General features: G+C 50.8%; 1 protein-coding gene across 1 annotated transcript; it reads right to left on the bottom strand.

Annotated features, from left to right (window-relative positions):
- Positions 1-520: 520 nt before the first annotated feature.
- On the bottom strand, positions 521-10,345 carry SPINK4 (serine peptidase inhibitor Kazal type 4). Its single transcript, XM_038401489.2, is given in 4 exon segments — positions 521-708; positions 2,472-2,584; positions 3,128-3,165; positions 10,152-10,345. Coding segments are annotated over 4 exon segments (279 nt in total). The 5' UTR covers positions 10,234-10,345; the 3' UTR covers positions 521-662.
- Between the last annotated feature and the right edge of the window lie 2,677 nt (positions 10,346-13,022).

Below are 13,022 nucleotides of genomic sequence, written 5' to 3'. Positions count from 1 at the left end.
ACCTACAAAGCATTGTTACTATATATAATTTGCACCAATGGGGGGTGGCCCCTAGCAAAAGGAAAAAAGGCCAAATTCTCCTTTCACACCCTTACTAGCATTCGTCTATCTTTGACACACTGCAGAACTGTACTGCATTCCATGGAACAAGAATTGGTATTTCTGTAGTGCCTTCCATGGCTGGATCTCAAAGCCCTCTATATTCTGTGCTAGTTCCACTTGGGGCCCTCTTAGCAACAGAACATGGGAAGAAAACAATTCATATGATGAGTAAGAGATCCACACCATGAATCTGAGACAAGAACTTACTTTAATTGGTCTTCTTGGGTAAGGTGACCAGATGTCCCGATTTTATAGGGACAGTCCCGATATTTGGGACTTTTTTTTTTATATGGGCTCCTATTACCCCCCACCCTGGTCCGATTTTTCACACTTGCTATCTGGTCACCCTATTCTTGAGGAGATCATGTGTGTCTTTCCAGTACATAAAATTAAATGTTTAAAATAAGAATGCTTCTTGTGAATGCTTCCTATGCTAATTTTATTATTCAGAATAACAACTGAAATTATCGTTATTTGTACTTTTGAATCAACTTAGAGAGTAGAGCATCAATTACGGAGCTTTCTTGTGGTTCATAAGGTGTCCTGGAGGGCTCCAAATATTAACATATTTCATCCTTCACAATCTGGATATCTTGCCTGGTTATTCTAGAATACCAGAAAATAAAAGTTTTAGAAAATATTGCTTAGGTGACATTTAGGATTTTTGTCTAGCAAATAGAAAATAGTTTTGATTTTCTAAAAACTGTTCAATTTTCCATTCAAAATGTGTGCATTATTACACATCTAAACTGCATACAGAATTAGCATAGTAGCCAGTTATATGCATAATTGGTTATTTGTATGCACAATTATCCAATTTGAAGAGTTAATGCTGCTAATTTAATGTACAAATTAAGCATACAATGGTGCTTTTTGTGTGTCTAATTACACAAAAAATCGGTCAGATTGCTGACATCCTGTTCAAAACTGGTGAAGCCAAGTCTGTTTGCTATTGGCTTCCATGGGATGTAAACCAGGGCAGAATCTGGCCCAGTGAGACCATATAAAAATATTGGAATGGGAAATACAAGGAAACTGCAGTGGGACTCACTCCGCTCTGAAAAATTCTGGCAAGTTGACCATTTCAAAAAGCACAATTTCCCTCCTGGTGAACGCCACTATCACGCAGATGAGGTGCAATGTCTACCTGTTTCAGAGTAGCAGCCGTGTTAGTCTGTATTCGCAAAAAGAAAAGGAGTACTTGTGGCACCTTAGAGACTAACAAATTTATTAGAGCATAAGCTTTCGTGAGCTACAGCATCCGATGAAGTGAGCTGTAGCTCACGAAAGCTTATGCTCTAATAAATTTGTTAGTCTCTAAGGTGCCACAAGTACTCCTTTTCTTTTTGCGAATGTCTACCTGTGTGCCAGTGCCTAACTGACAAGGCATCCAAATGTGGTAACTGCAAAGGGCAATCCAAGCACAAGGCAGTATGTGTATTTTGCTAATTTATTTAAAAATCCAGCCCAAGCGTTTTTCCTTAATTCAGTCAGAAAAGTGCAATGTCATTGGGGCCAGGTGGGAGTCTCTTCCTCCCCTAAAAAGAAAAGGAGTACTTGTGGCACCTTAGAGACTAACAAATTTATTAGAGCATAAGCTTTCGTGAGCTACAGCTCACTTCATCGGATGCAGTGAGCTGTAGCTCACGAAAGCTTATGCTCTAATAAATTTGTTAGTCTCTAAGGTGCCACAAGTACTCCTTTTCTTTTTGCGAATACAGACTAACACGGCTGCCACTCTGAAACCTCTTCCTCCCCTCTTATTGTGGGACTGTTCTGATTTGCTAGAGGCCAGCACAGCTGAGCTGGCTGGAGTCAGTGAGAGCCCTGGATTAAAGCACAGGGTCAGAGTGTTGTGCGGTAATGCTGTGTATGTGAGGAAATGTGTTATTGCAATGTGCTAGAAAGGGGCTAGAATTGATTCTGGGCATGGCCCGGAATGAGGGGCGGTGTGCCAGCTGCACTGCCCCAGGAGCAGTCCCAGACTCCCTGCTGATGCTCCCGTTACCTGCAGAAAGTGATTGCCCCCTCACTACTGGTCTAGCTCAGCTACTTGGGCAAGTGAGAGAGGGCTGGAGCCCACCCACCCCAGGGGGAGAGAGAGTAGCCCCACTGGCTCCTATGTGGCTGGACCCGGCAGCCTGGATAGGGTACAAAGGGGGGTTCTTACCCGAGTCACAATCTACCATCAAGAGATGAAACTGCCCGTGTGCTAGAGAGGCCCCCTGACTCTGGAGCCACTCGGGAACATCACCGTTTGCCTTTACGTTGGGCTAGGACAGCCTGTGAACCCTGCCTTCTCTGCGCTGACATCCTAAGGCAAAGCACTCTCTGCACCGACATGTAATCAGCTGTGCGTGGCACCTTACCTTCGCCTGTTGCAGAGAATGCACTCATTGCTGTAGGTGTTTCCATCAGTCCTGCAGACAGGCCTGTAATTCAAGGGGCACGCTGGTGCCAGGGCAGCGTGCTCTCATGCCAGCTGGAAAGACAGAAGCCAAACTACAATGATCTAATTTCTGCGGTGTTAGTGTTGCAGCAATCAGGGAGCCCCTGTGCTGGGGACAACCTCCACTGTGCCAGGGATGTGGCACAGAATTATTCCCGATTCCCGTGGGGATTCCCTGGGATGGCTGAGTGCCTGAGCTCTGGCAGGGGGTCTTGCATCAGCAGGGGAGCTGGAACTAATTGGAGGATGGGCAGCAGGAACAGTGGGAAAAGTGAATGGTGGTGGCAGGGTGGGGGCTGTATGAACTGAATTGATGGGGCAGCCTGGACAGGGAGCCCTCCTCCCTTCCTGAACCGCCTCGCTTGTGTCTTCTTGTGCTTTCAGCTCTGCCCACGGTGGCGAGGAGGGTCCTCTCTCTGCACATAGGGCTGGCAGTGCTAGCAGCCCTTGTTCTCCCCACAGCCCCATGACAGAGGGGCCCTGTGCACGCTCTCTCCCCACTGCCCTGCCCAGCGCGTTGGCTAGAGCTTGGCCGTACACAAGCAAGGCAGAAGAGAACAGCAGGATCCTACTTACCACTCTCGGAACCCCTTCTTCCTCCTGAGGCCCTGCCCCTGAAAGGGAAAGGAACCCCATGAAACCAAGAGCAGGACGCGGAGGAGCCAAGGGGCACCAGTGTAATGACAAACTGGTCTCGCTCACAGAGAGCAAGGACCAGACCAGGCACCAGCGAGAGAGCCACGCTAGCAAGCGCCCGAGGGAAAAGCTCGCCACCCCTCGGAGCAGAGCACGAGCTCAGCCCCAGCGAGTCCACTCGCCTCCGTCGCATTCCATGCGTTCGGGTTCAGTCCTGCTCCAAGCCACGCACAAAAATTAACCCTTCAGTTACTGTCCCCAACTGGGTCCAATCAACTTTCAACCTTCGGAGAAGTAAATTCATCCCTGCTCTCCACGCCCCCACCCCCTTCTCTCTCTCTGCTGCTCTGCTCACTGAGGCCATAGGGCATGGCCAGCAGCACCCCGGAGAGCCATCACTGCAGCAGAAGTATACATCGCTGTCTCCCAGACAGAATCATAGAAGATTAGGGTTGGAAGAGACCTCAGGAGGTCATCTAGACCAACCCCCTGCTCAAAGCAGGACCAACCCCAACTAAATCATCCCAGCTAAGGGATGCTTAAAAACCTCTAAGGATGGAGATTCTACCACCTCCCTAGGTAACCCATCCCAGTGCTTCACCACCCTCCTAGTGAAATAGGTTTCCTAATATCCAGCCTAGACCTCCCCCACTGCAACTTGAGACCATTGCTCCTTGTTCTCTCATCTGCCACCACTGAGAACAGCCGAGCTCCATCCTCCTTGCCACCCCCTTCAGGTAGTTGAAGGCTGTTATCAAATCCCCCCTCACTCTTCTCTTCTGCAGACTAAATAACCCCAGTTCCCTCAGCCTCTCCTCATACATCATGTGCCCCAGCCCCCAATCATTTTCGTTTCCCTCCAATTTGTCCACATCCTTCTATACTGGGGGGACCAAAACTGGACGCAATACTCCAGGTGTGGCCTCACCAGTGCCGAATAGAGGGGAATAATCACTTCCCTCCATCTGCTGGCAATGCTCCTATTAATACAGCCCAATATGCTGTTGGACTTCTTAGCAACAAGGGCACACTGCTGACTCATATCCAGCTTCTCGTCCACTGTAATCCCCAGGTCCTTTTCTACAGAACTGCTGCTTAGCCAGTTGGTCCCCAGCTTGTAGCGGTGCATGGGATTCTTCCTTCCTAAATACAGGTCTCTGCACTTGTCCTTGTTGAACCTCACCAGATTTCTTTTGGCCCAATCCTCCAATTTGTCTAAGGCACTCTGGACCCTATCCCTACCTTCCAGCGTATCTACTTCTCCCCTCATTTTAGTATCATCTGCAAACTTACTGAGGGTGCAATTCATTAATAAAGATGTTGAACAAAACCGGCCCCAGGACCAACCCCTGGGGCGCGTTGCTTGATACCGGCTGCCAACTAGACATGGAGCCATTGATCACTACCCATTGAGCTTTGCTCTAATCTGAGCCTGCCACCGCGAGCCGGGTCGGGGGAAGAGAAAGAACAGCTCCGTGTGGGGTGGGGATCAGGCAGTGCACCAGGAGGGTGGGAGAAGGTTGGGACTGAGACCTGCAGCTCACTTCAGTGGGGAGTGGGTTTGGAGCGTGGCCCTGCCACATGTAGGCCAGATGGATGGAGGAGCTGCCTAGGGGCTAGGAACAGGGGGCTAAGGGAAGAAGGGCTGGGCAGCCTTTATCTCTGTCCTTGGGCTTGAATGGTCCAGGGAGCAGCCCACCAGGGAAAGTCTCCAAGATGGTCCCTCTGTCTCTGGGGCCCCTACTGCCCCATGTGGTGCCTCATGCAGGTGGGTCCCAAACTTTCCCTCTCCCCTTACTCTTGTAGGCTGGCCTCCCCCTGTCCTCATGCTCCTCTCACTAGACCAGGCTGGGCCTGTCTGGTAGCAATCCCAGGCCCATTTGTTACTCTGTCGGCTGGTTTTATAAGGTGAATAACAGAACCTTTGATTTAACCCGTAGCCCTAATGTGTTTCAGTTCCATTCCGGTTCAGGAGGCAGGACAAAAGTATGGGTCAGGTTCGGGTCCAGATCATGTAAAAACACCAGTTTGGACTGTTTCTCCAGTTGCAGTTCGGTTCTGGTTCGGCTCAGGGCTCAGACTCCATCCCACAGCCTTCCTGCTGGCGCCCCCACGAAGGTGCAGCAGGGTTGTACCCACACTGCCGCTTGCTGTTCCCTGTCCCACAAACTCAGCCTCCCTGCCTGTCTGCCCATAGACTGAGAGCTCCTCAGAGCCAGTGGGTTTGGAAAGTGCTAAGCACATCATGGTCACCACTGCAAATAATACACAAATCACTCCCTAGATTAACACAGTAACGACCAGCACAGGGCAAGTAATAGCTGCACAGCTACAGGGCCAAGGGCAGACATAGCCACTTGCATTTTTTAACCTTTGTTCTACTAGCCAGTAAACAAAGCCAAGGACTTCCCATTACTGGGCCCACTCTCCCTTTGCCATTAGATCTCTCCTTTAAACCCGCTCTCAGCAGAATCCTCCCCACCAGCAAATGCTCCTCAGCTGCTATGCTCTGCTGCGAGCCCAGTGACTTGAGGCTGGTGCCGGGCACCTTCACAGCACCGCACGGATGCTAAATGCTCTGAAAACAGCTGCTCAGTGTGCAGCGGCCGTCAGAACGATGAACACAATGTTGGGAACCTCTAGGAAAGGGATAGATAATGAGACAGGAAATATCACCACTTTATAAATCCCTGGTACGCCCACACCTTGAATACTGCATGCAGCTCTGGTCACCCCATCTCAAAAAAGATGTTCTGGAATTGGAAAAAGGACAGAGAAGGGCAACAAAAATGATTAAGGGTCTGGAGCAGCTTTCCTAGGAGGAGAGATTAAACAGACTGGGGCTGCTCAGCTTAGAAAAGAGATGACTTTGGGGGGGATCTGATAAAAGTCGATAAAATCATGACGGGTGCAGAGAAAGTGACCAGGGCAGTGTTATTTACCCCTTCACCTAACACAAGAACTAGGGGTCACCCAATAAAATGAATAGGCAGCAGATTTAAAACAAACAGAAGGAAGTATTTCTTCTCACAACGCACAGTCAACCTGTGGAACTGGTTGCCAGGGGATGTTGTGAAAGCCAAAAGTATAACTGGGTTAAAAAAAGAACATGATAAGTTCATAGAAAATAGGTCCATCAATGGCTATTAGCCAAGATGGCCAGGGATACAAACTCATGCTCTGGGTGTCCCTAGTCTCTGATTGCCACAAGCTGGGACTGGACGACAGGGGATGGATCACTCTTCTATTAATTCCATCTGAAGCACCTGGCATTGGCCACTGTCAGAATACAAGACCTAGATGGACCCAGTATCTTATGTTCTTTAGCAACAGGAACAGACCAACTATGAGCTGACAAACAGACATTCCAGGGCCTGATCCCCCACATTACCCCAGTTCTACACTGAGTTACTGCTGAGTTCAGTGGCATGACATCCGCCTCATACTGGCCCCAGGGCACAGTGAGCCAGGCCCTGCAATCCTATTGTGCCACACATGGCAAGTGGCATAGAAGGCTCAACCTCCCCTTGCATATGGGGCTAGAGACCTAGCATACTTCCTACAGCAGGCCCTGAAAAGCACAAATTTCAGCTGACAATTTTTTTTTAAAGTGGTGCCCTTACCCCACTCCCTGGATCTTCCCCTCCCTCTCTGCTTACAGGGGTTTTACAAACTTTAGCTCCAGGAGAAATCCAAATGCCTCCACAGCACCCTCTGCTGCCACTCTGGTGTGATGCTCGTCCTTGTCCCACTCCCTGCCTATTCCTCTGTGTCATATGCCAAGTTGCCCTGATCCTTCTGCTCCTCTGACATTCTCACCTCAACCACCATGAGCCAGCCACTCACCACCTGCTTCTAAGCCTATTCATGGTACATCCCCGTGAGCCCATTCGCCTGGTCCCTGTACATGGTATGGCTCCCATAGCCCGTCCGCCTGACCCCTGTGCACGGTATGTCCCCATCCATCTGGCCCCTGTGCACAGTACGTCCTCATCTGTCTGGCCCCTGTGCACAGTATGTCCCCCTGAGCCCGTCCACCTGGCTCCTGTGCACGGTACATCCCCATCAGCCCATCCCCCTGGCCCCTATGCACGGTACATCCCCCTGAGCCCGTCTGCCTGGCCCCTGTGCACGGTACGTCCCCATCATCCCGTCTACCTGGCCCCTGTGCACGGCATGGCTCCCATAGCCCGTCCGCCTGGCCCCTGTGCATGGTACTTCCCCGTCAGCCCGTCCGCCTGGCCCCTGTTCCTGGTATGTCCCCCTGAGCCTGTCCACCTGGCCCCTGTACATCCCCCTGAGCCCGTCCGCCTGGCCTCCAAGTTGTTATGCATTCGGATTATGAAATTAAAAAAACAGTATGATCCAGAGACACTTAACAGACTGCTACCTACTGATCTACAAAGATAGCGGAGATAGTGTAAATACTGAAATTGGTAGAAATGTAGAACTTAAAGGGGGAGAAGTAAGGGAATGCTAATCTGTATGGCACGCTTTCACCACTAGGCGGCGCTGCGAGCACAAGACCTTATTGAAGCCAGCCTCAGTCCGCGGCAGGACCCGCCAGTGCCCGCGTGGGCTGTGTCCCTCCGGGAGACCAGCGCTCCGCAGTCACCCTCCATCTGATGCAGGAGCCTGACCTGCTAGGAGCAACCCTGCAACCTACAGTGCACAAGAAGTCAAGACAGCCCCTAAGCAGGGTTTGGCCCACTGAACCTGTCCACATGGCACCTGTGCATAGGGTGCCCCCCTGAGCCTCTCTCATTGCCACAGGGCACAGTACACCCCCCAGAGCCCATCTGTGTGGCCCCTGTGCATGATAAGAACGTAAGAACGGCCAGACTGAGTCAAAACAATGGTCCATCTAGCCCAGTCTCCTGTCTGCCGAGAGTGGCCAGTGCCAGGTGCTCCAGAGGGAATGAACAGAACAGGGAATCATCCAGTGATCCATCCCCTGTCGCCCATTCCCAACTTCTGGCAAACAGAGGCTAGGGGCACCCTCCCTGCCCAGCCTGGCTAGTAGCCATTGATGAACCCGTTCTCCATGTTCTTTTTTGTACCCTGTTATAGTTTTGACCTTCACAACATCCACTGGCAAGGAGTTCCACAGGTTGACTGTGCATTGTGTGAAGAAACCCTTCCTTTTGTTTGTTTTAAACCTGCTGCCTATTAATTTCATTGGATGACCCCTAGTTCTTGTTTTATGAGAAGGAGTAAATAATACTTCCTTATCTACTTTCTCCACACCGGTCATGATTTTATAGACCTCGATCATATCCCCCTTTAGTTGTCTCTTTTCCAAACTGGTACATCCCCCTCAGCAGGGCACTGTGCACAGTATGACCCCCCGAGACTGTGCACCTGGCCCTTGTGCATGGTACGTCTCACTCAGCCCATTCATGGTGACCAGCCTCATCCACATGCAAATCTTTCAGGAAGGCCCCCATAGGCATGCGACTTCCCAATTTGTGGAGGCTGGACATGAGAGCCAGAAGCTCCCTAGAAGGGGGGGCACCAGTGCCTGCACTGTGACCCTGCCCCCTGCTCCACCTCAAGGCTCACCCCCACTTGGCCTCCTCCCCCTGAGGCCCCGCCCACACTCCACCCCCACTCTGCCCCAGGCCCCACTCCTGCTGGGCCCCCTGCTCCAAGGCCCCCCCGCCTGCCTCTCACTCCTCTGTGCCCCCAAGACCCCCAGCCTGCTCCTCTCCTCCCTGAGACCCCCCGCCCTACTCTGCCCATGACTCTCTGCCCCTCCCCCAAGGCCCCTCCCCCCAGCTGCTCACACCTCTCCACCCCAAGGCCCCCCCACATCCCCCTCCACCCATGACTCCTCACCCCTCTCTCGAGACCCCCTGCCAGTGGCTCGCGCCTCTAGCGCCCCCTTCTCCAGGCCCCCGCGCCCGCTGCTCATGCCTCTCCACCCCCAAGACCCCCCGGCCTGCTCCTCTCTGCCCCAAGGCCCCCTCACTGTTGTATCCTTGGGGGCAGAGGTGTTAGGAGGAAATCACTGGAGACACAGGGAGCTGGGAGCCAGGAAAGCAGCCATTTATTTTCACCACTGAAGGGCTGGGCTATCCCCTAATAATCTAACTCAGTTGCCACAGCAACAACCAGGTGCTATTACCATGACAACCAAATACACACCACTCACCAGGTTTCGCCAGCTGCCTGCACCCCTTTGCCCCCTCTCCCAAGTCCCCCTCCACCCACTGCTTGCGCCTCTCTGACCCCTCTCCCGAGCACCCCACTGCCCACCGCTCGGCAGGGGGCCCTCAGGGGAGGAGGCGGAATGAGGGCAGGATCTCGGGGGGACGGGGCGGGAAGAGGAGCAGCACAGGCAGGGCCACGGGGGAAGAGAACGAGTGGGAGCAGGGCCTTGGGGTGCAGCATGGGCGGGGCTACAGCCCTGGTGCCCTTTTGGTGGCAGCGTTCCAAAGGGGGTGCGCTGCGTCCTGTTTGCAAAGGCTTAGCCTCTCCTGGCCTCTTAAACCCGCCGCCCATGGAGATCCCCCTCTGCCAGACAACTACAGTGAATTTCCTTGACCTGTATAAAAAAAATCCCTATTTGTTCCCCTTCCCCTAACATCTGTCTCCCAGTCTGCCTGTCTCAGACTGTGAGCTCCTCAGGGGAGGCAGCATCCCTTGTTGAATGTCTGGAAAGCCCAAAAATCCAGCTATACCTAAAATTCTACACATGCTGAAAGTGTGTCTGAAAGTACCCAAAGTTCCCGGCCGATTTTCTCGTGTCCACTGGTGGATGGAGCACGGGCTAAAGCGATGGTCCAGCAGTAAGACAGTATGTTTGCTGCTCAGTCTGCTGGGGGAAGTTGAGTTGGCCTCTGCTGGGTTTCTCCATTGCAGTCTTCCAGTCCACGTTAATTTAAAAGCATTGTTTTTAAGTATAGCTACAGATGTCACACTAAACATGGGCTGTGTTTCACAGCACCAGGAGCAGACTTACCACACTGAGCAAGGAGAAGGAACAAAGCTGTAAGGGCCCCCAGCATTCTCACAGCCATGGTGATTCCAGCACAGCTGTGCATACTCCTACCGACTTACAGCTCCCTTTATTGAGAAGGCCTTGTGCTTATTTCTTGAGAGCTGGGAAAAGCAATGTGTCTAGTATATACTTAAACTTGGGGCTGATTCCTCAGCTGTGACCAGGAAGTGTAAATATTTAACAGTGAGTAATCAACCACTGGAACTATTTACCAAGAGTTCATAGAACCATAGAATATCCGGCTTGGAAGGGACCTCAGGAGGTCACCTAGACCAACCCCCTGCTCAAAGCAGGACCGGCCCCAACTAAATCATCCCAGCCAGGGCTTTGTCAAGCCTAGTTAGAGTTTTTTCTGTCCCTTTGCCTGGAGGCAGAGGTGTTAGTGGTTTTAACAAAAGGATTTTTCTGCAGGCTGGGAACAGCTCTCAGAGACAAAGGTATCAGGCTCCAGCACAGTAAATTTACAAGCCAAAAGAAAGAAAACCTAATGCATTTTCTCGCTAGGGAACTTACTAACTTTACCGGAGTTGGAGGCTTGCATCCTTGATCTATTCCGGCAAAGGTATCACACAGACAGACAAAAGCCTTCCCCCCCTCCAGATTTGAAAAAAGAAAAGGAGTACTTGTGGCACCTTAGAGACTAACAAATTTATTAGAGCATAAGCTTTCGTGAGCTACAGCTCACTTCATCGGATGCATTTGGTGGAAAAAACAGAGGAGAGATTTATATACACACACACAGAGAACATGAAACAATGGGTTTATCATACACACTGTAAGGAGAGTGATCACTTAAGATAAGCCATCACCAACAGCAGGGGGGGGAAGGAGGAAAACCTTTCATGGTGACAAGCAGGTAGGCTAATTCCAGCAGTTAACAAGAATATCAGAGGAACAGTGGGGGGTGGGGTGGGAGGGAGAAATAACATGGGGAAATAGTTTTACTTTGTGTAATGACTCATCCATTCCCAGTCTCTATTCAAGCCTAAGTTAATTGTATCCAGTTTGCAAATTAATTCCAATTCAGCAGTCTCTCGTTGGAGTCTGTTTTTGAAGCTTTTTTGTTGAAGTATAGCCACTCTTAGGTCTGTGATCGAGTGACCAGAGAGATTGAAGTGTTCTCCAACTGGTTTTTGAATGTTATAATTCTTGACGTCTGATTTGTGTCCATTCATTCTTTACGTAGAGACTGTCCAGTTTGGCCAATGTACATGGCAGAGGGGCATTGCTGGCACATGATGGCATATATCACATTGGTAGATGCACAGGTGAACGAGCCTCTGATGGTGTGGCTGATGTGATTAGGCCCTATGATGGTATCCCCTGAATAGATATGTGGACAGAGTTGGCAACGGGCTTTGTTGCAAGGATAGGTTCCTGGGTTAGTGGTTCTGTTGTGTGGTGTGTGGTTGCTGGTGAGTATTTGCTTCAGATTGGGGGGCTGTCTGTAAGCAAGGACTGGTCTGTCTCCCAAGATCTGAGAGAGCGATGGCTCGTCCTTCAGGATAGGTTGTAGATCCTTGATGATGCGTTGGAGGGGTTTTAGTTGGGGGCTGAAGGTGATGGCTAGTGGCGTTCTGTTGTTTTCTTTGTTGGGCCTGTCCTGTAGTAGGTGACTTCTGGGTACTCTTCTGGCTCTGTCAATCTGTTTCTTCACTTCAGCAGGTGGGTACTGTAGTTGTAGGAATGCATGATAGAGATCTTGTAGGTGTTTGTCTCTGTCTGAGGGGTTGGAGCAAATGCGGTTATATCGTAGCGCTTGGCTGTAGACAATGGATCGAGTGGTATGATCTGGATGAAAGCTAGAGGCATGTAGGTAGGAATAGCGGTCAGTAGGTTTCCGATATAGGGTGGTGTTTATGTGACCATCGCTTATTAGCACCGTAGTGTCCAGGAAGTGGATCTCTTGTGTGGACTGGTCCAGGCTGAGGTTGATGGTGGGATGGAAATTGTTGAAATCATGGTGGAATTCCTCAAGAGCTTCTTTTCCATGGGTCCAGATGATGAAGATGTCATCAATGTAGCGCAAGTAGAGTAGGGGCATTAGGGAACGAGAGCTGAGGAAGCGTTGTTCTAAGTCAGCCATAAAAATGTTGGCATACTGTGGGGCCATGCGGGTACCCATCGCAGTGCCGCTGATTTGAAGGTATACATTGTCACCAAATGTGAAATAGTTATGGGTCAGGACAAAGTCACAAAGTTCTGCCACCAGGTTAGCCGTGACAGTATCGGGGATACTGTTCCTGACGGCTTGTAGTCCATCTTTGTGTGGAATGTTGGTGTAGAGGCTTCTACATCCATAGTGGCTAGGATGGTGTTTTTAGGAAGATCACCAATGGACTGTAGTTTCCTCAGGAAATCGGTGGTGTCTCGAAGATAGCTGGGAGTGCTGGTAACGAAGGGCCTGAGGAGGGAGTCTACATAGCCAGACAATCCGGCTGTCAGGGTGCCAATGCCTGAGATGATGGGGCGTCCAGGATTTCCAGGTTTATGGATCTTGGGTAGCAGATAGAATACCCCAGGTCCTGGCTCCAGGGGTGTGTCTGTGCGGATTTGTTCTTGTGCTTTTTCAGGGAGTTTCTTGAGCAAATGCTGTAGTTTCTTTTGGTAACTCTCAGTGGGATCAGAGGGTAATGGCTTGTAGAAAGTGGTGTTGGAGAGCTGCCTAGTAGCCTCTTGTTCATACTCTGACCTATTCATGATGACGACAGCACCTCCTTTGTCAGCCTTTTTGATTATGATGTCAGAGTTGTTTCTGAGGCTGTGGATGGCACTGTGTTCTGCATGGCTGAGGTTATGGGGTAAGCGATGCTGCTTTTCCACAATTTCAGC

The sequence above is a fragment of the Dermochelys coriacea genome, chromosome 5, assembly GCF_009764565.3.
Source record: "Dermochelys coriacea isolate rDerCor1 chromosome 5, rDerCor1.pri.v4, whole genome shotgun sequence".
NCBI classification, from domain to species: domain Eukaryota; kingdom Metazoa; phylum Chordata; order Testudines; family Dermochelyidae; genus Dermochelys; species Dermochelys coriacea.
Note: the sequence above shows the minus strand (reverse complement) of the source record. Positions and strands in the feature narration are given on the sequence as shown.